Here is a 24,093-nt window from a genome sequence, read left to right as displayed (position 1 = left end):
TGTGGCAGTTCATAAATACTCTTTTTCCTTCAAGGATTCAATATATTAAACATACTTACTGTTTAGAATTTTCCAGTTGTATTTTAAGGTAAGACAAGATGTTTGATGTGCTGTGTGTGCAGAATAATTTTTTTTTGCCAGAATATTGTCAGCTATTTCTATTTTTAAAATACCTCTGGGACAACAAAAAAGAAAGCCCAAACCAAAGCAAAGCCTGTTTTTTTAAAAATTCAACTTGAATTAAAAGTAATGTTATTATCTCTTTTTTGAGGTGCTTCAAACAAATTGTTAGCAGCTTACATTAAATACTGTATGTGTGAATGTACTGATTGAAGATAAAAAGTAGCTGCTCTCTTACTCTGTTAAAATATTTATCTACCTTGTGTTCCCTGTACAAAAAAACCCCCTTCCTCCCAAAACAACACACCTTCCCCCACCCCCAAATGCATCCAGTATTGATTTATTTAATGTCAAACTCCATCAGAGTAATGAAAGAAAAATGTATTCTATTGTTACTCTGTTAATTATACTGTACATTTCACTGTAAAGTGCTTAACAACAGGAAATGCTCAAGAAAACAGGGCTTATTTAAAAGACAGCATTTTAGATTAACCAAACATGAAACTTTTGACTATATCGAGGGAGAAATAGGAAGGCAGTTCAGGTGTTTCAAAAAGTTAGTGGAATTAGTACTGTGCTTAAAAAAAAAAAAATAAAATAAAAAAAAACCCAAAATAACAAAAAAACCCACAGTATTCCTGGAAAGAGGAGTCCATTCAAAATCATCATGGAAATGTCCCAGCTGGAGCAATGGTTTCCCTTTTAGCTGAAGTATCGATGCAGAAATCTAGCCTCCTGGCTGAGAGTTTTAGCTGAAAGCAAATAAAAAGTCAAAGGAGCCCTGTTCTTTAATTTTTAATCTTTTATTCTTCTCATACAGTAAATGAGATTTGACATGATGAAAACACCTAGATCATGTGATTATGAACCAAAATTGAATTAACACTTCAAAATCTGTTTTATCCATTTGGTTTACGAGCCTTTATTATCTCCATGTCTGATACAGTGCAGAAGTTTTTAAACAGTAAATGAACCAACAAAAAACATTGTCCAGTGAACAGGTGCAGAAAACCTAATAGATATTGTGACATAGATCATCTAATAAGACTTTAATATTTTTTAGGACTACAGACCTAGATAGCTTATCAATTGGCATTTTTGGTTTCAACCGATTTGGTTGTGTTGAAAGTGTTAAATACTGCTTGAACAGTATGTAAGGTAATGACTACAGAGATAATTTCATCTGCTAAGTGCCTCCATCTCTGTCAGCTTGGCTTAGGTGTAATGTAAGGAACCACAGCAAAATTTAAGAGAAATGGGAAAAACCCCAGTCTCCCAGCAACAGAGCAGGCATGTGGTCATGGTACTTCCTCATTGACAGTCATATCAATGCTGTCCTTGCAGCCATCTTCCCTTGCCTGTGAGGCCAAGCTGACCTTCATGTTTCCAGCTAATCTGCTCCCATCCCCATGCTACCACCTCCTGCCCTGATAGTGTCCTTGATGCAGGCCATTTTCACTTTTGTTTTACCGGAGGGATACAGCTTCCCTAAAATCTGAGAGTGTTGTTTCCACTTCTCTTACTGCTAACTTTCCTTGTAAAAAATTCTGATTTGGCAAATTCTGATTTCAGTGTAAATGTTTGCATGTTACTCCACCAGGGGTCTTCTTTTGTTTTGATAGCTTCTTAGAGGACTCATCAGCATTAAAGGTTTTCGAGATGCTTCTTAGAATGAAACCTTTGTATCATTTATTTTATACTGGGAGCAGTTATCTCTGCTTCAGAAGTCAGACTGTAGTGCTGGCTTGGAGTAGACAAGGACCTGGTTTGTTTTCCAGTTTAAGCAATGTTGGTTCATTTGTGCATTGTCTGAGTTGACTGGTGTTTGTGGGAAATATTGTTGAGCAGCTGTGAATTATACCAAACATCAGAGGTGGCAAAGTATGTCATGCTGATATCAAAGCTGTAACACTTAATAGAGAAATATTTTAGCACTGCAGGTCTCTTAATTGTGAAGCTGGAGTCCAAACTACTTAATCTTACTTAGTCAACTTTTATTATAATTACTATTAAAAATGTCTTTTTTGAGTATGTGATGACTCTTAAATATCAGCAATAAATGAAAAGTCTTATAAGTGTTTTTTTTTAATTCCAGAGCTTTTTATGAAAAGTCATGCTGTATTTCATTGTCTTTTTAAACATATTTGACCTATCTGGGGATTCAGTGAGTTAAGATGCTAGAATTCCAAATTGGCTTATGGGCTGTCTGATTATCACTTAACCTGCTTAGCTCTCTTCATAGGAGTGCGTTTATGTCCCTTAAGAATCTTTTCTCTGCTACATGCCCATACACGTGTTGTGAAACACGTATTAAACAACTGCCCTGTTTTGGTGCATTCTAGCAAAGGAGGAGTACTAGCTGAAAAGAGGACCAGTACTCTGAGGTGAGAATGGTCTGTCCCTGTTAAAATCCCATTTTGTGTTGCCAGTACAAACTCCAGCACATTTTTTTAGGCTTCTTATTCCCTGTATCTGTTTTGCCTCGTCTTGGCACCCCTGTGAGTTTTCAGCTGAAGTTACTTCTAACCAGTTCTATGACTTATTTCTTACAAAAATGAATTTTAGAGTAGGAAGTACAAACTTCTTTGAACTGTTGGCTTTGGTCGCAGTTTCCTTTTTTGCTTTCATGGGGAATTTATAGAATCTGTCAAATTTCTAAGTACTACATAACAGTGTGCATGTGCTTAGTGTGATTTTACTTCATGGATTCATTTCCCTATTTACCTGATCCTTTTAGCTTTCAGACTGCACATGGATTTTCTGAGTTTGGCCATATGCACAGTTTGCTGCAACAGAATTTTGCTGAGCACAGAAGTTGCATTTTTATCAGTTTGCTCTGAGGATCAAAAATGCCAAATTCCAACTTCTTTCTCTGGGGCCTGGAGGGAATGTTAGGATTTTGTTATTTCTGAAGAACTTAGTGTAGTAGGAATTTTCAGATCTTTTAAAGCTTGGCTTTACAATTGTATATGCTCTGTTCAGGAAGTCTTCAGAGGGTATCTGACTAGATCCAGAATTTCTAATTGGGTAAAGTGTCTTTTTATTTATTTTATTTATGCCACAAAGCAACAAAAAAGGCATGCTGAGGTATGAATAGTTTTTTGAACTTCTCCTGTGCTGTTCTATTTCAGGAGTGTTTTAAAATTCATAATAGTTATTTATTTCATAATAGTTAAAGATGGTTAAAAACAGTTACCATGTTGATCTTGCAGGAGAATTTTTGTAGCTTGTTTGATGTTAGGGACTGCATTTCTTGGATATAGTTTGCATGCAGCATAGATTCATGGTTTTAGTGTAGCTTTTGAAAGCATTATTATACTTCATAGAATACTTACAAAACTTCACCCTGATTGTTCTTGAGAGTAGGAGTGGAGGGTAGTCTAAAATCATAGCCATATGTCCTGTATTTCTCTGATGCTCAACATTTTTGTGTGGAGTTCCTGCATGTAGGTTGCTGTGCATCTTGTCTGTCATAGTGACTTTTTGAAAGGAAAGACTATGCCATGTTTTAAAGAGATCACTAACATCTTCAACTACTTGGAGACTTGACCTGTGTAAGTCTGTAATCGCTGTTATTTTCTACAATGCTATGTGAATTTGGAAAATAATCAGTTTGCCATATGACACAAGTACCTGCAGTTTATTCTAAAGGCTATCAGACTTAAAAGTTTTTTGACAGATTTGTCTCTCGTTTTGGTGGCCTTTTAGTCTTCATGTTTCTGAGATTGAAACTTAGACTTATATAGCTTAAAGGAATATGAAGCCAGTTGTTAAAGGTCACAGAATCATTAGGGTTGGAAGGGATTTCTAGGAATCATCTAGTCCAACCCCCTGCCAAGGCAGGGTCACCCAGAGCAGGTCACACAGAAACGAAGCATGAACAAAATACCTGTTATACTATTGTATTCTTGCAGTAGGTACAAAATGGTGCCAGTATTGAGCTAATCAAGGAAAAAAACCCAACTTTTTAACAAAAAGAGAAATGTAGTGAAGTACTCTGTTTGCCATGATGATGTTCTTTTGGTACTACAAAGTTGTTGTTTGAGGGACTATTGTAGCATAATACAGTGTACTGGTAGAGGTTATCATTCACCTTGAAGAAGTGGATAAACTGTGATTATGAAATGAGAGAACAAAGGATCTCAACTTCTAGTTTTGTTTTGTCTTCAATGTAGAAAATTAAATCTATTTGTACCAGTGTACTTTTAATATTTTTATTTAATAGCTTTAACTTATCACCGAAGGTGTGGATTTGAAAGGTTTTTTTGCATTTGTTGCAAATTTGGTAATATATATTCTATTGTATATCAGTTCCACTTAAAATTAAATAGGAATTATCTTTGACACTGAGAAATAGGACCGTAAACAGTAGTAGTTTTTGCTGTAAATTGAATTTATGCTAGCAAACCAGCTGATGGATTTCCAGATTCTGTATTTTGACTTAAATTGCAGGCTCACTTGGTGGTTCATGTGATTTTTGATAGGCATTTTGAGAGACACTTAATTCTCACTGAAAGGCTCATTAAGGGTCACATTTGTAGATACTTCCAATGTGCAAGTATGTTATCTTCTGTGATTTGTGACAGAAAAGCAACAGAGTAAATTACTGCCTTTGCTTATTAAGACCTAGGCAGCAACATCAGAAGCAATAGTATATAAATGGGTATATAATAGTATATAAATGGGTATAAATGGGTATAAATGGCTTCTTTTAATTGCTACCATGTAATGGTAGCATGCCTGTTGACAAACACTGTAGTCACTGGTGAGGCAGGAAAGGGAAGATATTGCTAGAATTCCTAAACTGTTTTTGTTGGGGTTTTTTTCCAACTTGTATTACTGTGTATAGTTTTAATCTCTCACAAAGACATTGAGTTTAATCAGTTGTAGTTCAATGTTGGTTTTTCTACTCTATGGAAAATTAAAAGTATTCATTCCCCTGTGAGATTTATAGTATCTTAGTTTAGATTTGGCTATGTTAATGGCCTGTGTTAATCCTTGGGCACTGCATACAGTAATATGGCAAAAAAAAAAAATAATTAGTTTTCATTTTTTAATAGTATAATTTTCTTTAGGCAGTTAAATTACACTTTATAAGTACTTTTTAACTACACTGTTAAAATACACTTTATAAAGAAATTCTGAATATTTTCTTGCAGCTTAAGACAAAATTTTTAAAAATTTTTCCATACAAATTCAGTTTGAGTAAGATATTTTCAGTTATTGGTGAGACACTTTTGTGTGCTGAGTTATACTATACTGCAGTGTTCCTCATAATTAAAAATATTTATCTTTTAGTCTTTTTTTAAATAAGTATTGATTGTTGTTTTGTATTTTCTCAGCTGAAGGATAACGGTCAATGACCACAGCAAACTGGTTATTAGATCCTTCAAGTTTGTAACATTTGTACAGTGCTTCTAGTTCTGTAGTGGTTGTTAGGAAATGTTCGACAGAAGAATTTAAAGATCTTACGAAGTTTCTGATTGCATTTTGCTTGATGAAAGTTAGCTTGAAGTTGTGAGTTTCATACATAGAATCATAGAATGACCTAGACTAGAAGGGACCTTAAAGATTTTCTATTTCCAGACCCCTGCCATGGCAGAGATACTTTCCACTAGACCAGGTTGCTCACAGGCCCATCCAGCCTGAAAACTCTGGGGGTGGGGCATCTACAGCTTCTCTGGGCAGCCTATGCCAGTGCCTCATTACCCTCACAGTAAGGAATTTCTTCTTAACATTAGTCTAAACCTACTTTCTGTCAGTTTAAAGCCATTCCCTCTTGTCCTGTCACTACATTATCTTATTTTGTGTAGGCTCCCTTCAGGTACTGGAAGGCCACAATTAAAATAACCCCAAACCTTCTCTTTTCCAGGCTGAATAATCTTATTTCTCTCAGCCTTTCCTCATAGGAGAGCTCCATCCCTGTAATCATCTTATGATTGATTCATCACCCCTTAGGGCGATGTCCTTCCCATGCCAGGAACCCCAGAGCTGGATGCAGCATTCCAGCAGGGGGCCTCGCTAGAGCAGAGGGGCAGAATTCCCTCCCTCACCTTGCTGGCCATGCTGCTTTGGATAGCCAAGATGCAATTGGCGTTCTGGTCTGTGAGTGCACACTGCTGGGTCATGTCCAGCCTCTCATTCATCAACACACCCTAGTCCTTCTTGGCAGGGCTGCTCTCGATCTGTTTGTCCCCCATCCTGTGTTGATACCAAGGGTTGCCCTGACCCAGGTGCAGCTCGTGCTTTGAAAGAAGCACATGTGTTCACTTCATCAGAAGTGGACATGGTTTGTGGCCACGTGTCTGGTTAGTTCTCTGAACTCCATCCTAACACATAGTTTCTTCCCTTTCTTTCCTCTATCACCATGAATAATTTCTAATAATATTTTGCATGGGTCTACCAGTGGGAGTTGTAAGTGCTTCTGCAACGTTATGCTAAAGAATGGATTGACCTAAGTGCACTGTTTTTACATTTTTAATGAATGGTTACGCTGCCAGTGTGCCTTGTGCAACAGAGAACTGAGTTCCCACAGTAGAACAGGAAGAGTAATTAGAGGATTAGGAGAGGGATCTGCATGACATTAGTCTGAGAGACAAGAATTCTTTGCGTAATAAAATTGCCATGCAACTGGCATGCCACTTTTGTGAGATAGTGGGCATATATATATGTGTGTGTGTGTATGTATATGAAAGAGGAACTTAAATAAAAGCTGATTTATTCCTTTCTTCGCCTCACCAGTCTAAAACCTCAAGTCACTGTTAGTTCCCAAAGGGTTTTAAAATCTATTAAAATCTATTTGTAAGGGCTTCATGAACTTTGCTGTACTTACTTTCACAGCTGATTGGGAAAGAGAGCTGTAGTCTGTGTCTGAGGTTTCCTGGTAGCTTCTTGTCCTAGGTAATAAGCAGCTGAGTTCCATCTGCAGATCTGCCTGCTTTTGGCACAGACCCAGTTATTCTCACACCTTCTTACAAAGAGTACCACAACAGTGTTGTTCCAATATCTGTGCATATGCCTGTAGCATGAGTGACTAATGAGTGTGTTAGTGAGTACTGGAATAAGTTAGCATGGATCAAAAGGTGCCTGCTGCTAACCTGGCAACAGTATGACATTGTCATTGCATAAACCTGCTGTAATATAAAAGTCTGCATGGGGATAAGTGCTCTGATCCAGAAGTCTGCCAGCTGTTTACTGTCACCAGTGACTATTGGGGAGTAGATAAATTGGCTGCTGGTTTTAGCTTCAGAATGAGCACAAAGTAAGCAACCTGGCTACAGCAGCTGCATCTTAAGTCTCTAATCCCAGTTCCTGCTCTTTCTCATGTTATTGTGCTGTTAGTTTTGTGACAGGGCTGGATAGTGGTGTGAATTGTACCACCACATTTCTCTGTTGTGATCTGTGCTGCAGTTCACCCTGCAAACAAGTGACAACTCATTCTAGTGGAGTGGAGTCCTGTTAGGGGTGCAGGCAGTTGCCAGAATGCCCTCCAGTGCCACGATCACCTCCCTCAGTGGGAGTTCAGACTACTTGAGCACTGCATGTGACTGCTTCACTTTGCACTGTTGAACAACACAAAATCACATACAAAAATGCTGTTGTGAGGAAGTGTCAGTGTCTGCAAAAAGTCTTCAGAGGTCTTCAGCGTAGTTGGGTGCAGTGATGCAGCTGGGGTGTGGACAGGAACATTGCAGGCTCCTCAGCCTTCCCCTCTTCCCCTACAGCTGCAGCTTGCTCTGTTCTCTGGAGTCCATCAGCACAGTTCTGCTAGGTGTTATGTAGAAATATGGATTTCCAATAAAAGTATCATTATATATATGATTATTTTACTAAAAGTTTTACTAATTTCTTTCTTTATAACCATGCTCTTGTCAGACTCCATATGAATATAATTGTACTTCATCAGTCTTTGGGGAATAGTTTTGATTAGTTTTTTTGGGCCACTGTCATATATGATTATCAGTATAGAAAATAATCTTTTAGAAAGTTTGAATTTAGCAGAGAATTTAAAATATCCTTCAGCTTTTCAGTAGAAAGACTATATTTGGACATGCTAACTTCCTTGCAGCAGCTATAGATATATATATTGAGAGCTGTGACCCACTGACTCAGAAATCTTTGCAGTGCATATGTAGCGAGCCACGTGTAAACCTTAGCAGAAATGTGATCAAAATCTGCAGGATCAAAGACAGAATAGCCTTTTCCCCTTATATAGCTCCTGTATTGTAGCTCAGGGTTGCTTATTACATTAGTACAGTACCATGTACACATCGGTGACTTGCTTTCTATCACAATTCAGTTGTTGTTCTGATGATGTATCACAAGAGGTTATGTGGCAAAAAAATAATCCTTTTCTTACCCCAGGTATTGTTAAAGGAGCACCAAAGAATTATTTGGGACTTGTAAGAAGCTGCTTTTCTGCTTCTTAAGAGCAGTAGTGGGGTGAGACTCCAGCTCCTCTTCATTGCTGAGGATAGCTTCGCCAAAGCATTTCACTATCCTTTTTAGTGCAGTTAAAGGCAACTGCTCATCTCTCTGCACTTTACTCAGGCATAGCAAAGGACAAGATAATCCCCTTAGCCTGTTAAATGCTCCATCCCATCTGGTAGGTGATAATTGCATTGTAAGGGGATTAACACAGTGGGATATGCTTACAGTGTAATGAAAGCTTCACTGTAAGTGTGAAAGTCAGCTGATTGCATTCTAGCACTTGGGGACCTTACATTTGCACATATTTTGTAAAAAACATAAAAGACAAATTTCATTTGGGAAAGGTGTATACATGCCATCTTTCACATATTTGTAACAGATTTTATGTTTGTTCTGGAATATCAGTAGTCTGAATATCTAAAATCCTCTTGTAGGAGTAGTGCAATAGAATTTTGTTTAGCCAAATGTTTTGAGATTATTCAGTGGACTGTAGCTATATTAAATGCATCCCAGGTGTTGACTACCGTTAATCAAAAGTACTATGAATTTGAAATCACGGGGTTTAATTGTTACCAGTCTAGGAATAGCTATGTTATTTAAACACTGCCTGGAAATCTTTGTCAGTAAAGGTGAAATTTGAATAAACCACACTGTGAGGAATATCGCAGTAATTTTGTGTCAACGGGGATTTCTGTCAAGAGCATTTCTGGCTGAAATTAGCTCTTCTTGCAGCCTACCAAAATAAATATTTTGAAATTTCAGTTTCAAGCATGAGCCTAAGGTGTCAGTGCAAACTGACTCTTCTTTTAAAAAAGTTTTTTAAATGTTTTTTCCTATTTTTTTTTAATTTATCTAATGGTGTAGTGAAGAAAGTAAATCTTAAGGTTCAGAGCATTTCATAAGCTAACTGTACCTTAGCTTCCTTACCTTTCAAGATGATAGAGATCCTTGTGAAGATAAGTTATATAGGGCAGTAGCTCAGGGTTGATTATCACCCTGTTGATTTCACTCTCTCCAGTCTCCATACGGTACAAGAAACTGGGCAAGTTGCTCCGTGCTGACCTGCATGTGCTGCTTCACTTGTTCAAACATTAACCTGTTTGATTAACACAGGGTTTCGTTAGTGTACACTATGCTGGGATGTAGCTTCATAGTCAGATGATTAAATGAGTGTCAGGTGTAGTAGTATGCACTGTGTGCAGTGGATGCTTTAGTGACATTGTATGACCTTGCTGCAGGATTAAATTTTCTAATGAAGTAAGGTTCTGTGACCAGCTGTGTGGCTGCTGTTCCTCTGGTTTTAGTTTCCTGACTTAGCAGCTCTGTGTGCATCTTCTGGAAGTAAGGGTAAAATAAAATCTGGTGGGTTCTTATTGGCTGTCTGAAGTAACTTTGCCAGTCTGTGATGAGGTTGTTGAGTGTGATTAAGTTCAACCTTCTCTTAATCATGGATCTGATGAGTGGGGTCAAGTACGAAGCTGGTTTTCCAAGTTCTGGTAATGAGACATGGAAGATTTCACGGATTTCCCTTTTATTTTTGTTATTTCTTTTAAGGTGACTGAGCTCTAAAGAATATTCTTAATTATTTCCTTCTAGGCTGAAAGTGTTTACCTGAGGAGAGGAAAACTAGGGAAGTTGGCTCTTTTATTTTCTGACATGTTGTAGTTTAAAATAAGCTTGGGTGTAAGGTCATGGAACTCAAAAAATAAACATAACAACACCCTTCCAAAAAATGAAACCATGTCTCCTTTCCCCTCCTCAGTTGTTTCTGGAAAATGAGTTTATGTCACATGAAAATCCCTCTCGAAAGAGTCATTACAGTGGCAACATACAGAAAGTATTTTTAAGAGGAATTTTCAGATATTCGGAAATGGGTTTTTAACAATCCTTCCATATATATTTAAAATATATACCAGCTATGTAGCAAACCAAACCATATATTGTATATAATGAGTTTTCTTCTTGTTTAGGTGACAAACAGCATGTTTGGTGCTTCAAGGAAGAAGTTTGTAGAGGGGGTTGATGGTGACTACCATGATGAGAACATGTACTACAGCCAATCATCGATGTTCCCACATCGGTCAGAAAAAGATGTAAGTTGAATAAGCTTATTTTTTCTCCTTTCAGTATTGAGATAAATTTCACATATTTGAAATTAAGTGAGGAATGGCTTCTTTTAGCTTTAAGCTGTACATGGCTGTTTCCAGTGCCAAGTGCTTTAGTTTCAGTGAATTTATTCGTGTAAACTTCAGCCATATGCTTGCCAGTGTTGTTGGGTTTTTTCATCTTAAAGCATTGTATTTGTAATTTCAATTGAGTTATTGATTATATTTTGTGCTTCCATGCAGTGTCTACAGGTTTTTTTGGTATCTCCAGACATTTTTAGTTTCTGAAAATGCTTTGTGCAATTTGCTGAAATATTTTAAGTTACATATTTCTCCTATTTGGAATGCCATAAAGTTATGAAACTAGTAATTCCTAAACATTTTTTCCGCTTGGTAATGACAAATTGTATGTTAGAGCTGCATTGACATTACTGAAGCTCTGCGGCTTCTTAACAAAGATAAATGCATTAGGCAGGAAAATATTTTACTTTTATATGGAGTTGCATGGATAATTACATGGAGGACTTGAAAGTGTGACTTGAAGTTCATGTCACCTGCAGGTCAGTTATACCATCTCATGGCAGGCTTGCATTTAATATGTGGGGGCAACATATTCTTTCTAATAAAAAAAAAAATCTGTTCAAATCTTAAAAAAGGTGCAAGTTCTTAAACTCTGCCTCCAAGACTGTCCAGAAATATACTTAATAGCAGTTGTGAACATAGTCTTGGTAAACCTCGGCCTGTATCAACATAAGCATTTCCTACAGACTGTTAGCTAAATTTTAATTTAGATTTTCAAAGAGAAGGAAATAGGTTTAGAGAATAGAAGGCCTTGTCAAACAAAATGAAACAAAACAAAAACCAAACGAACAACAGCAACAACAAAAAGCGTAAATGCAGCTTTCCAGTTTAGTTTCATAAATTGATAAGAAATTTCAGGTGAACCAGCAAAGGATTAAAATGCAGTAGTGTGCAAACAAAACAAAATGGGCTGCTCTTTTCTCTTTATGTTGATTACATGTGTACATGTACCACAGATGCACATAGACACAATGGAATATTTATGATGTTGAATATAAATCCTGTCTCTGGTCACTGAGAGGTGCAGCTAGCATTCTCAAAAACAACAGAAAGTGATTTTTGTACGTTAAATCCTCACTTTTAGATTTGATGCACTGGCAGAAAAATCATTATGGTGTAGTGAGAAAGGTAAAGTGAGATAAATGCTATGCTGCACAGTGTATGCAGTGAAAACTGATGGCTTGGTACATTGTTGACACAGTGAATGTTTTAGTTGCCTACTTTTTCTGTAGGCAGAGTTGCAGAAGTGGATCTTAGAATGGTACATCAAGAGAAGGAAGGTGGGTGTTCCAGACACCAGGAATGACAAATGAGAAATCTTGAAAGCCTGTGGGAGAAGTGGCCAAAATGGGGCATAGAAGTCTGCTGTTGTTGGCAGAAGAATGATGTCTTTTTGACAGGAAAATAGAAGAATGGATTTGCAAAAGCTTTTTAAAATTTTATTTCCAAATTATTTTTAAGATTTTCCGAGCTCCTGTAGCTTCACTATTGACCATTATGATTTTCTGAGTTTTTGCTTATGAAATTTTAAACTTATATATGCTATTATATATGCTATATTATATGCTATTATATGCTATATTATATGCTATTCTAATTTTTTTATAAATTCATCAAAATAAATTTGTGGTGGTAATAATGACTGTACATTATTGATCACTCATGTATAGCTAAATGCATATTGTGTGTTGCATGTTCTATTTGCTGTTTCATTTAGCTCACAGTAGGTAAGGAGGATTGGAATGGTTACATTCTCTTAGTTTCCAACTTTCACCACTTTGTAAGCCTTTTCCTGTTGAAAATAACCATGTTTTCAAGTAGTCTTTCAACTAGAATTCAGCTAAGAATGTTGTATATGAAAGTAAAATAAATTTATTGACTGTTGTTTAGATAACAGTATTGACAGGCTAAAATAAAATTGCTCAGAAGTTTTTCTAAGTAAGCTAATAAAGACTAATGTTCAAAACCTAGATACAGTTTTATGAATACCTGGGGTGAAAATTCCAGCATTCTAGATGTTGAAGCACTTTGAAGCTTTCTGTATTCACATCTACTATGGGAATAAAATAAAGGTAGAAGAAATTTGGGGAAGAAGCAAATCACTCTTATTATCTAAACAAGGTGCAGTTTTATTTCAATTTACATTATTCCTCTTTTTTCATTTTCCGTTTCGTTTATGTCTTTACTGATAAAATTAATGTTGCAGGGTTTTGCAGCTGACCTGTGAAAAAATTACTGAAATGTTAATTTTTTTCTCTCCAGTGTATGTATGAATGCAGAGCAATTACTTCATTTATGCTTCATGTATCTGCTAGAGTTAATTCTTCAAACTGAAATAGAATGGTTTTGGTGGAAGCCTCTGAATGGCCTCCTTAAATACTGTTTCTCAGGAAGGGCTAAAGCTTGTTTAGTATTTACCCTTATACTGGATATAACTAGGTGTTTCTGTTTTTAATTTTGTTGAAGTTTTACTGATTCTGATCTTGGAAGTTACTACTTTCCAAGGAACTGTTGCTGCTCATATGTATGTATACTTCAAGCTGAGGAACATAGGGAATGGTGAAATCCTAAAATTCAGAGTAAGGGCTATTAATGCAGTCGTATTTGTATAAACTTCAAAACTTACTTTTCACTTTATTTTTACAGTAAAGTCAAGCCAAATACTGTCTTAAATTTCAAAGACTTTTAACATGGGCAGAGAGCTAGTAGCAAATAATTTTGGACGTGTTACTTTTATTTCAGCCTCAGTGTAGCAAAGAGCTTAAAGTTTTAATTTAAATTACCTGTTTTTTGTTCACTAGAGAAAGCAGTTGTAGATAAACAGGACTAATGTGGTAATAGAAGTGGAAAAGTTGCATGTTACTCACATGGCACAAGTGCTTCCAAGATCATATAGATTGGATAAGTTATTTTAGGCCCGCAATTATGGTTCCTTAAATGAAATTACATCTTTCTCAAGCTATTTTATGCTTCTTTTTTACTAAATAAGTTGCTTTGACTTGAGTCATGCTTGCTGAGCTAAGTAGGGAAGAGAGGAGCAGAGTATACGCACGAATGCTTTGTCTGTGAGTTTTTCTTCACTTGGTGAGTGCCTTATAACCAGGTCAATAGTCCTTTGGCAGAGAAATTAGGTGTTTTCTAGTACTTACAGAACACAGAACAGGTTAAGAAAATAGTATAAGTTTTTGCTGGCAACAAGTGGGATCTTTGTAATATAAATTGACAAGATGATGTGCTGGGTGCCCACAAAACAATTGCAGAGCTTACTTGTGGCTAATTTCATCAACTTAATTGAGCCATCTGTGCACTCAGCAAAATAATTTTCAGGACATGGATACATGTATTTTTATTTGGATAGAGTGAGAGTGGTAGAAATTGATAACTCAAGGCCCTCATGTACTTCTGAAACTACAGTTGTTAAATGAACAAAACAAAAATGCAGATGAGCTTTGAGAAAAGATTGAACTGATTCAGTTTGAACGGCATTGATTTCTCATGTATGAGAATGTAAGAAGGGCTCCACAGGGTTTGACCAACCTAGCCCAATCCACTGAAAATGTGTACATGAGAGTATAAGAGTAGGGCAGCTTTTGTTGCTCTGAACTATAGCCATAAATATGATAGTAGACACACATGTGTTTTAATTAAGGTCTACCCAATCAGAAAAGTTAGGAGATTTTTTCAGTTAACTTTTTTTTCAAATCTTGCCCCAGTCCTTTGCTGTTCATTTTCTTTTCCAGTTGCTCAACAGATAGTAAAATGCTTGCAATAAGGTAGAAGTAATACTTCTGATTTGTACTTTTAATTGTGGCAGATGAGATCTAGCTTGAAGATTAGATTTGTCTCACTGCAATTGTTTATCTAGCTCCCTAGCACTAGGAAGTCCTCAGGTTTAGATACTGAGTACAGAAAAATGGATTGTTGATTCTGAGAGCCTGCTTTCCAGAGTTTTCTTCTGAAGGCGGAAGCATATCTGTAATGGATGAAATTCAGGGGTTCCTCTGTCATGAGATGGTTTCACAAAGGCAGATGTTGTTAATGCTGATACAACAAAGGGTGGTCATAGGCCTTTTACTGTGGTTTTATTAAACTGATTTCTAGAACCTTTATTTTTACTGTGTTTTGAAATACTTGGCCTTATAAGGAGATGGTACTTTTACAAGAGAGAAAATGCTGAAGGTCATTGTGATTGAGATACAGAATCTTACTAAGTTTTGGAAACTGAGTGTGTAAGAGTTTAATCAGTTTTCTGGTGACAACTTAGACTTTAATGCTGCTGGACCTCATTGATCCAGATGAATTGATGAATTTTAAATGCTATTATTTCAAGATTCTGAGGAAATCTATGGTATCTTGTTTTCTAAGGTATCTTTCTTGCCTTAGTCTTAATTTTACTTCAGATGCTTCATATGGAGTTGCATGTATTTAAGAATTCCTATGAAACCCCTTTGTGTCAGGAGCAGTTGTAGCATTCACACTAATGCTGGTTGGCTGAATAGAGAATACTGTACATTAACCTTATTTGTAATTGTCTGAATAGTTTTGATCCATTTGTGAAGTGAGAAAAAACCCTGAAGTTTATTTTGAGCAATAAATATATTGTTGTCTTCATTACAAATGGCAAATGAGTATTTTCACGTGCATTACTTTGCACATAAACATTCTAGTAGATTTGACTGAATAGTGAGCTGGTTTGCCCTGCTTGCTTTGTGAAAAACATGATTTAGGCTTCACTCTTCGAAGTGTGAGTTACAAAGCAACACAGTTACTTTTCACTTTCCACAACACTGATTGAACATTCCTTGCATGTATTACTGAGTACACAATAAGGTTTTTTTTTTTAAAAAGCCTCAAACAACCAACAGAAGAAAAATAAAAAAACAAAAGCCCTAATGGAAACAAACAAACTTTATATGTATGAAAATTGCAATGCCATTGATAGTGGCAAATGTGGCAAAATAGTTGGAAGGATTTGCAGGGATTGCATACTATGTGAAATAGTATAAAAACACACTTTTGTCTCTTAAGTTCTTTCAGTTGAAAGAACTTCGTGTTTTAGTGCAGTTCTCTTTCAGAGCCTATCATCATTCTGCCTATAATGTGCATTTTCATAAGAAAGTTACACAGTAACAAACAAAAACAAAAAGTTTTAAATACAAAAGGCGCCCATTACTATATCAACTATAAGTTTGTACCTGAACGGATTTATCAAATTAAACAATGCACGATAAATTAATTTTGTTTAGGGACAAAAGTGTGTTTTTATACCATTTCACACAGTATGCAAGTATGTATCTAAAAAATATATATCTGAATATAAGTTACTTCACATCCCTTTACAATTTGGAATTATGTCACAAGGAAATTAATTTTGCCATTAATGACTGTAGTATAATTTTCACTATGATTGTGTTGGTATTTAGGCTTTTTATAGAATAATTGAATGACTGTGGTAGGTGTTCTATACTTTGCTTCATCTTCACTTCATCTAGAAGCTTTATTTTACTGCATCTCTACTTCACAATATATAGTAGTTTTTCTATGTTAGCTCTAGCTTTTGAAGTGGTGCCTTTCACTAGATTAATTCCATGCATAAAGTCATGTGCATTTGCTAGAACGGGAAGGTAGGTTATGGTTTCTTACCCAGTAACTCAGTTCATTGAACATGCTGCTTTGTTATATTGATGGTTTATGAGCTTAGTGTTGGGCATTTTGTTTGGTTTTTGGTTACTAGTATGCATCTGGTTATTTAGTTGGTATAAAATATTTGCTTTGTTGTCTTAGTTCTTAATTGCTTTGGCATTTTTTGTAGCATCTTTCAATGAGCTTTCAGTAGTCATTCGGCTCATTGATAAACTGTACTGTCAAACCATGTCTCTACACAGGGAGAATTTGTTTTTACTTGGGTAGGCCATGTTGACCTCACAGTAATAATGTCATTGTCATTCAAAAGCAGCATCTTGTCTCTAAGATCTTGAGATATTGCTGCCATCAGCAGTGTGGTCCTATCTCCTTGTGCTCTCCAAGTGCTGCTGGAGGCAGATCATAACAAACCAGAAATTACTAAATCTGATAAACTGAATAAAATCTCATTTATTTTACAGTACTGTGTTTGAGTTTATATTTCACAAATTATTTACCTCAGTAATAATTTTCACTGGCAGATAATACCCTTTATTTTGAGATACCCTATATTTTTGAGATTTGTTGACACTTTCAAATGAACTTACTGTAGTAAACTGATCAAGGGTAGTGAAAGCAGTTCCAGTAAAACCTCTCAGCACTAGGGATAGGAAATTGATAGCCCCTTGAAGCTTATTGATTCTTGGTGTGGACCAGTCCAGAAAAATTGGGCCATCTGCTTGCATCATCAGTTGGTTTGAGTTTAAATGCATAATCTTCCATGATCAAAATTGTGCTGTCACTGACACTCATAAGTAAAATGATGTCCATGTCTTAAGTTGAGTGTCATGAACTAAGCCTTTCAGCCTGCCAGTACTAAGTGTTGGTCTTTTTTGTATCCTGGCAAAATAAAGCGCAGCCTTCATGTTACACAAGGTCTCTTTGCTCAGTAGTCCCCCTGTCCCATTGGAGGCAAATCTTAGGCCTCCTCTGTCTCCTAATAACAACATAGGGAAAGCTAATTGAAAAAAAAAAATCTGCCTTGTTCAGTGATACAACTTAGGAATAGAAGCAGAAATCCCATGCTGGGTTTTGTGGCTGTTAACCTCTAGCAAATTGATTTAGGTTGTTATAACTGTAATGAGTGTTTTTTCCCTAAGATTCTAACATAATTGGGTAAAGCTTAATAGGTCTTAACAACTGGAAGAGGCTTTAGTCACCTTAAGGCTTAGACTGCTTTGGTTTTTATTAAGGTTATGACTTTTGGCTGTTATAGACAAAAAGAAATTCAAGTGACATCCAGTCACAGTTGCAAGTATGCTCCTAGGAGAGTTGTTATATTTTCTGTGTCATGTAGCAGGTAGCCCAGTCAGGTTGAAATAATGATTGCAAAATGAAAGAAGAAATGTTTTTAGTATTACAAAACCATTCATCTTGAATCTTCATTATTGTTGCTAGACCAAGTTTGAGTAGACTATAATAGTGACTCAGAGACTTTGAATGCAAGTCAAGGTTCTGGTAATATAGGATAAGGTTTTGCGGAATTTAACTTCCGTTGTTGATCTAAATTGTATGGAAATAATAATAAAAAAAAAAGACAGTTTTAAACTGTTCCTTACTTAGATATGACATAAAAAGGGTGTTTAATGAAGTAGAGATGGAATAAGTGAGATTCCCCTACAGTGTATCTCCTGGTATTGAGAAAGGCTTCATTTAATCTGCCTGCAGCAGATCTACAGGATTTTTTATTGATTTTTTTTTTCTTGAGGCTTGTTATCTTTGATGTTCTAAGTATGTTATGACATTAAATTATCAGACTTTCTGAATTTAACACCTGGCCTTTATTAGGGTTTTCTATAAAGGTTTCTCTACAAGTCATTTTGCAATTAACTTTTCATGTAAAAGTAAGTAGCACAATAGATGTGACCTACTTTGCAATGTTTCAGAAGAAAACCTTTCTAATAAGCAGTGTTGAATAAATATTATTTGCTACTGCTTTTAGCTGAATTTAAAAAATCAAGTAGTACTCATTGTACAAGAAGTGGGATTCTTTTTTCTCTCTTTAAAGTAATCTATTACCTCTTAGGGGTTTTCTAATTATGTTTTTTTTTACGCCAAATTAACATTATAAATAAAAGATTGTATACTGAGTTCTGTAACATTTTCTGCTTATTGTATCATATACCATCACAGTAATTTTTTAGTTCCCCGAGCATCCATACTTATGGGGTATTCTTTTTTGGCTTAACTGTTTTGCTTACCTGTCCTAAAGCTGGTAGTACTTTTTGACTGATGTTTCTAGCACAGTGTCTGGTGTGTTGACTTCTATTTTTGAACTTGTGTGCCTTTATCATTGTCTCAGAAGGTGTCCTATAACATTCTGCCTCTCATTTTTTCCCATAGAATTACAATTTATTACACCCAGAAAGAAACATGTTCTAGGATTTTCCAACTTGTCAAACTTGAATATTCGTTTCTTTAACCTCACCATTTTATTCTGTGTTTCCTTTCTTAAAACCTACTGTGTCATCTTGTTTTGTCAGTGTTTAATTAACATAATTTGTTATTTTGGTGGTGGGGGGGAAGTGTGCTTTTAAATCTTGTCTTGCAGTTGTCCCCACTTCAGCAGGCTTTGTTCCATGTTGCAGACAATATTAATGTGAGTGAATTTTATTCCTTCTGAATGGAAACAGGTTGCAAGAGATGCTTCAGCACTGCATCAGACATGTATCACTCACTAGTGGGCATCTAGTCCATGGCATCAAGTGTTACAGTTAAGAAAGCATACAGTAGCTGGTAGGCTTCCAGAACCAACTTTCTTTTTTACAAATGTGCTTCCCTCTTGCTGCATCACTTCCTGATGCAGGTATGGCCTGTGAACCTGGTTATATGAATGCTGAGCTGAAGCCACTGGGTGTTATTTAAAGCAGGCTTTTGTTCACAGTGAGTTTTTCACTAAAAAAGATCTTGTCTTACTATTTCAGACCTCTTTGTACACTAGTGTGGATGTTAGTTCCTGTAGTTGCTTACTATCAAATACCTGCACTTTGTTCTTAATATGTGTGAGTAAAATGTAGGCTGAGTTAGATTCTGATACATTTTCTGATGGTCTGCAGTAATTTCCTGCTCTAATTTCTTTTTTCATGTCTTCTGTATATATTAAAAACAAAAAAACCCATAAATACTTTGTAATTTACGGATATGAGTGCTACTTTTGATACTTAGTGACTTACCCTGCATGTCTTCTTTCTCATTTCTACCATCTGGATTTTGCCCCAGTATAGATGACTAGCAAATTCAGTTTATAAGGTTTGTTTGAATTTTACGTCTGCCTAAGTGATATCAACAAAGCAATTTGCAGTTTATCACAGTAAAGTTACTTTGATTTGAGTTCTTTACTCTCAAGTTGAAAATTCTTGAAATTGCCTTATGTTTCAGAATCTAGACATTCCTTTCCTTGAAACCATCCGAAAATTCAGTCCGGGTACAGACTAATTCACTCAACAAGCAGCTATTTGCCCATGTAGAAGTAGCATGTTCTCTTGTGGATGGAGGGATTAGGTCAACTAATAACTCTTCTTGCTCCAAGGGGACAATCAGCTATACCTAGTATTGGTGAACAGCTAATCAACAAAAAGTGTTGGATGTTCCAATATTTAACTTCCTTAAGATTGCAAAGGGTTTTTTTCCAAGTGTTTAGATTATATGTCCTGTTTCTCAAATTTATGAATACTTTACATTTCTTCAGAAGCATGGAGAACAGTATATTCTCTTTCAGAACAATGACTGGAAATCTGGTATCAAGTGCCTACATTAATTACCTTCTTTCTGGGGTATGCAAACCCAAATCGCCATCTTCTTTTAATTGAAGGTGATGGTGAAGTTATTTTGTGGGTTTGTCTTTTGGTTTTTTGTGGGGTTTTGTGGTGTTTTTGGTTTTTTGGTCTTTTGTTTCATTTTTGGGGTTTTTTAAGTTCTTACTCTTCCTAAGAGTCACTATAATTTTTCACATTTCTGTTGTGTTGTCTGAAAGTTGATAAAGAAGGTTTTAATGGAAATACTTGGTAATATGTAATTTCTCTAAAGTGGGTGGGCATGGTAGAGGAGGAAATACTGCTTCTGACATTTGTACGTCCTGTTTATATCTGTGTACAAGCACGAAGCCAGCTTTTAGGGCAGTATATTATAATTTTAACATTGGAATCTTACTTGAAGTTACATTTGTTTGTATATACCTGCTGCTACCTATCCACTCATACTGTAAATCATAATACGAAACTCTCATTTGCTGAGCAGGAAGGGATCTGGTTGTATGAGGCATGTTTTGCAGAGGAAAAGGACCTGTCATTTAAGTAAAGGAGTATTTCTTTCTTCTGTAACAATGGGTCTTCTAGCTGCAAGGGTAAAAAGCCTGAAAGCTTTTAGATCTTGTGTGCTCTTTGTTGCAAGTCTGTGTTTATACAGGTAAAGTCATACATTTTTATTGATGTGTAATATACTGTTACAGGTGTTACTGTGCAGATATTTTGGGGAGTTCCTAAAATTTTTCATGACTTTGAATGAGTTTTCAGTTGTTTTGGTTTTCTTGGCGTAACATACTGTTGTTCCAGGGCAAGATAGCGCAGTATCTTTGTGTCTTTAATAACCTCTTATTCTTCTTTCTTACGTTTTAGATGCTGGCATCACCATCAACATCAGGTCAGCTGTCTCAGTTTGGGGCAAGTTTATACGGGCAACAAAGTAAGAATTGTTTTTATTAATAACATTTATTTTATGCTAAATATATTACAGTTTGACATTCTGGAACATGCAGATGGCTTTGTTTTCTGGTGATTGTAAAAATGACAGTATGTCTCCTTATGTACAATTATTTTAAGATACATTTTTGCTTTGCTTAGTATGCTTTTTTGCAGTGTTTAGTGTGCAAAATGTCATATTGTCACTTTATAACTGCTAAATATCTAAATACAATCATACTATAAAATTTTTCTGTGATTTAACAGACTCTCTGAAGGAAAACCTAAAGGAAGAAAGCTGAGCCAAAATGAGCCTAGTTCAGAAAACTATGTAAGGAAGAGAAGGAAATTATACTTTAAATATAACTGATACTTCACGTTCTACAGGAGCACAAGAAATCTTGTGTATGTGCTTGGCAACTTGCATTTGGCAAAGAGCTATGCCATTAAAATTATTCTTTCTGCATCACTGTTTTTTTCTTTCTGGTAGCTTGACGATTTCATGTGTCTGCCAGTCATATGGGCAGCGTTGCAATAGAAGAGCTATAGGGTAGTGGTCACGATGTAATGCTAACTTAAGGACCACCTAACTTACGGTCAGTGTTGAGACCTGCACCTCCTGGTAACTGAGAGGAGCACTCAGGCAGTGACTCAGAATATCTGAGTTAGATACAGTTCCACAAGTAAAACTAGTTGTGAATATCATCTCTCCTGTGTCACTGTATGCTTTTAAATGTTTTCTGCTCTCTTGCTAAGTGCATCTGACTCAGATTCCAAGAAGTGTCTTCAGAGTACTTTAGAGAGTCTGGACTTTATCTAGACAAACTAAAAGCTGTGTTTGCTAGATGCATAGCTTTCCCAACTTCTTTTGGCTTTCTTCAAATGGTTTAAAAAATACAGTGGAGTTTTGGGGTTTTCTTTGGTTTGTTTTTTTTGGTGGCAGTGGTTCTTTTGGAAGCTTTTTTTTTCCCTGTCTCAGTGGCTGTTGATGAGTGACCCTGTAATGTAAACTGCCCTTTTATTATGCTGCTGAGATTTATATGAGCAGCTTCTTGCCAGTCCGAGAGTCACATTTGGCTCTTTTATGTGATGATTCTGCCACTGTTGAACCTTTCATACTTCACTGTATACAGATACTAAAATAGTTTATTCATTCTGTTCATCAAAGTTACTTCTTGTTAATTTTTTAATGTAATTTTTTAGTCAACTTGGTTTTTCATTCAGTTGGTTGCTGTGCCTAGGATGTAATCTCTGTAACATGGAGACATGCCTAAAACCTTGAATGTGAATATTATCAGGTATCAGTTTCTACCAGGTCTTGAGAAAAAGGGGAAGAGACTTTTTTATTGAAGTCATGCTTATAATTAAAATACTCTTTAGGAAAAACAAAGGTGATAGTGCCTATGTACTTTTAATGATTGGCAGCTGTCAGTCATTAAGCACGATACTATGTTGCAGCATTAATGTAACTTGACCACTAGGAAGGAAATTGGCCGTTTCATTGGTCTGCCTCCAACATAGTCCATGTAGATCTCATCTCAATTAGAAAAGTGGAAAAAGAAAGTGTAAGAAAAAAGGGGTTGGGATTTTTTCTTTCTTCTTACAGCAAGTGTATCGACTTCCCCTCCTTGCCAGGAATATGGTTCTACTTCACTGTAACAACCCTCATTTAAAGAAAGCCAATAAGAAGAAATAACTATCAATCTAAAACTGGCTTTGCTAAAACAAATGCTTGCACAAAATTAAGTTGAATATCCTAATTGTTTTTTGGTGTGCTATATCTAGTTTGGAAGTGTATGTATTTTTTCTTTACCATTTTATTTTTAAAATCCCATGTAACTGTTAATCAACATGAAATATTATTTACAATACATATTTATACTCATTGAAATTATTCTGATGCAGCAAATTGCCAAAATATTTATAGTGAACACTTTGATGTAATCAACTTTTAATGAAATGTTAGGATGCTTGTTGTAGCAAGTCAGGCTACCTCTTAATCTGAATGTATAGAGATAAATTCAAGTTTTACACATTTGAGTTTTATTGCAAACTCCCTGGATTTGCAAACTGTAGGGTAGGACACAGACTGCAGTTCTTGCAGTGTAAAAGCCGAATGACTGGAGATTTCTTCAGACCTTGTCCATGATAATAATTTGAACATATGCTGTGTCTGTTCTTTGCATTCTTGGTATTTAACCACGTTATACATTGGCAAGTTCTGCTGGGGTGTTCTACCATGGGAGAGTGCTGATCCATCAGAATCTTCTTTTGTTTGGTCTACAAGATGAGGTTTTGAGTTCTGTCACAGTAGCCTTCTGCCAAAGCAGTGGGAACTGTCACAGCCATAATATTTTATATGCTAAGTTTTTTATTATTGCTTTATTGCACTAAATGATGTTGTCTTGTCTTTGAACATAATTCAGAAACTTCTGAAGCCGAGAAAAGTGATGTGAGAATGATGAAAAATTAATAAAATAATAAATATATAAATTTATATTAAAATTAAATTTAATTATATTAATTATTAAATTTAATAATAAATTAATAAAATTAATAAAGTTTTTAGACATTTTGAAACAGGGCAGTAACTGGTGATTTTCTGCTGTTCTCAGTTACAGTAATTTAATTTTTTACCTCACTGAAGTACTTGCTTTATTCTGTCACACACAATTGTTTGTGTGGAAAATACTTCTGATCACATTGTTAAAACCATTCTGTATGTTTTTAAATGCTAATAGAGAGCTGTTAAAATTATGCTTGCTTTCTTTTTTGATAAGGTCAAACTTGATCACAGACACTGAAGTATTGTTGCTGTAAAGAAGCAACTTAAACTGTAAAGAGAGAATTTGCCTCAAATGTTGCTTTCATTGTCCTAAAAACAGTGTTACTGTTAATTAAAGATCCATCACTTTCGTTTTTGTAACAGATTTGCTTAATTTTTAGCAAGACAAATCAGTGTTCTAAATACTGGTCAAATGCAGTTACTGATTTTCCTA

At 35.8% G+C, this 24,093-nt stretch overlaps 1 protein-coding gene across 2 annotated transcripts in view; it reads left to right on the top strand.

Moving 5' to 3' along the window:
• The window catches only part of CNOT2 (CCR4-NOT transcription complex subunit 2), an 82,259-nt gene that overhangs the window by 36,985 nt on the left and 21,181 nt on the right, over positions 1 to 24,093 (top strand). For both annotated transcript variants that reach the window (XM_014249062.2, XM_088055779.1), the window contains exons 2-3: positions 10,521 to 10,643; positions 21,032 to 21,098. In XM_014249062.2, the coding sequence (XP_014104537.1) occupies positions 10,533 to 10,643; positions 21,032 to 21,098 (178 nt within the window). In that variant the 5' untranslated portion in view covers positions 10,521 to 10,532. The remainder of the gene's footprint in view (positions 1 to 10,520; positions 10,644 to 21,031; positions 21,099 to 24,093) is intronic.

The sequence above is a fragment of the Pseudopodoces humilis genome, chromosome 5, assembly GCF_049639895.1.
Source record: "Pseudopodoces humilis isolate 2021_Gansu_Grassland_sample_001 chromosome 5, ASM4963989v1, whole genome shotgun sequence".
Taxonomy (NCBI): Eukaryota; Metazoa; Chordata; class Aves; order Passeriformes; family Paridae; genus Pseudopodoces; species Pseudopodoces humilis.
Note: the sequence above shows the minus strand (reverse complement) of the source record. Positions and strands in the feature narration are given on the sequence as shown.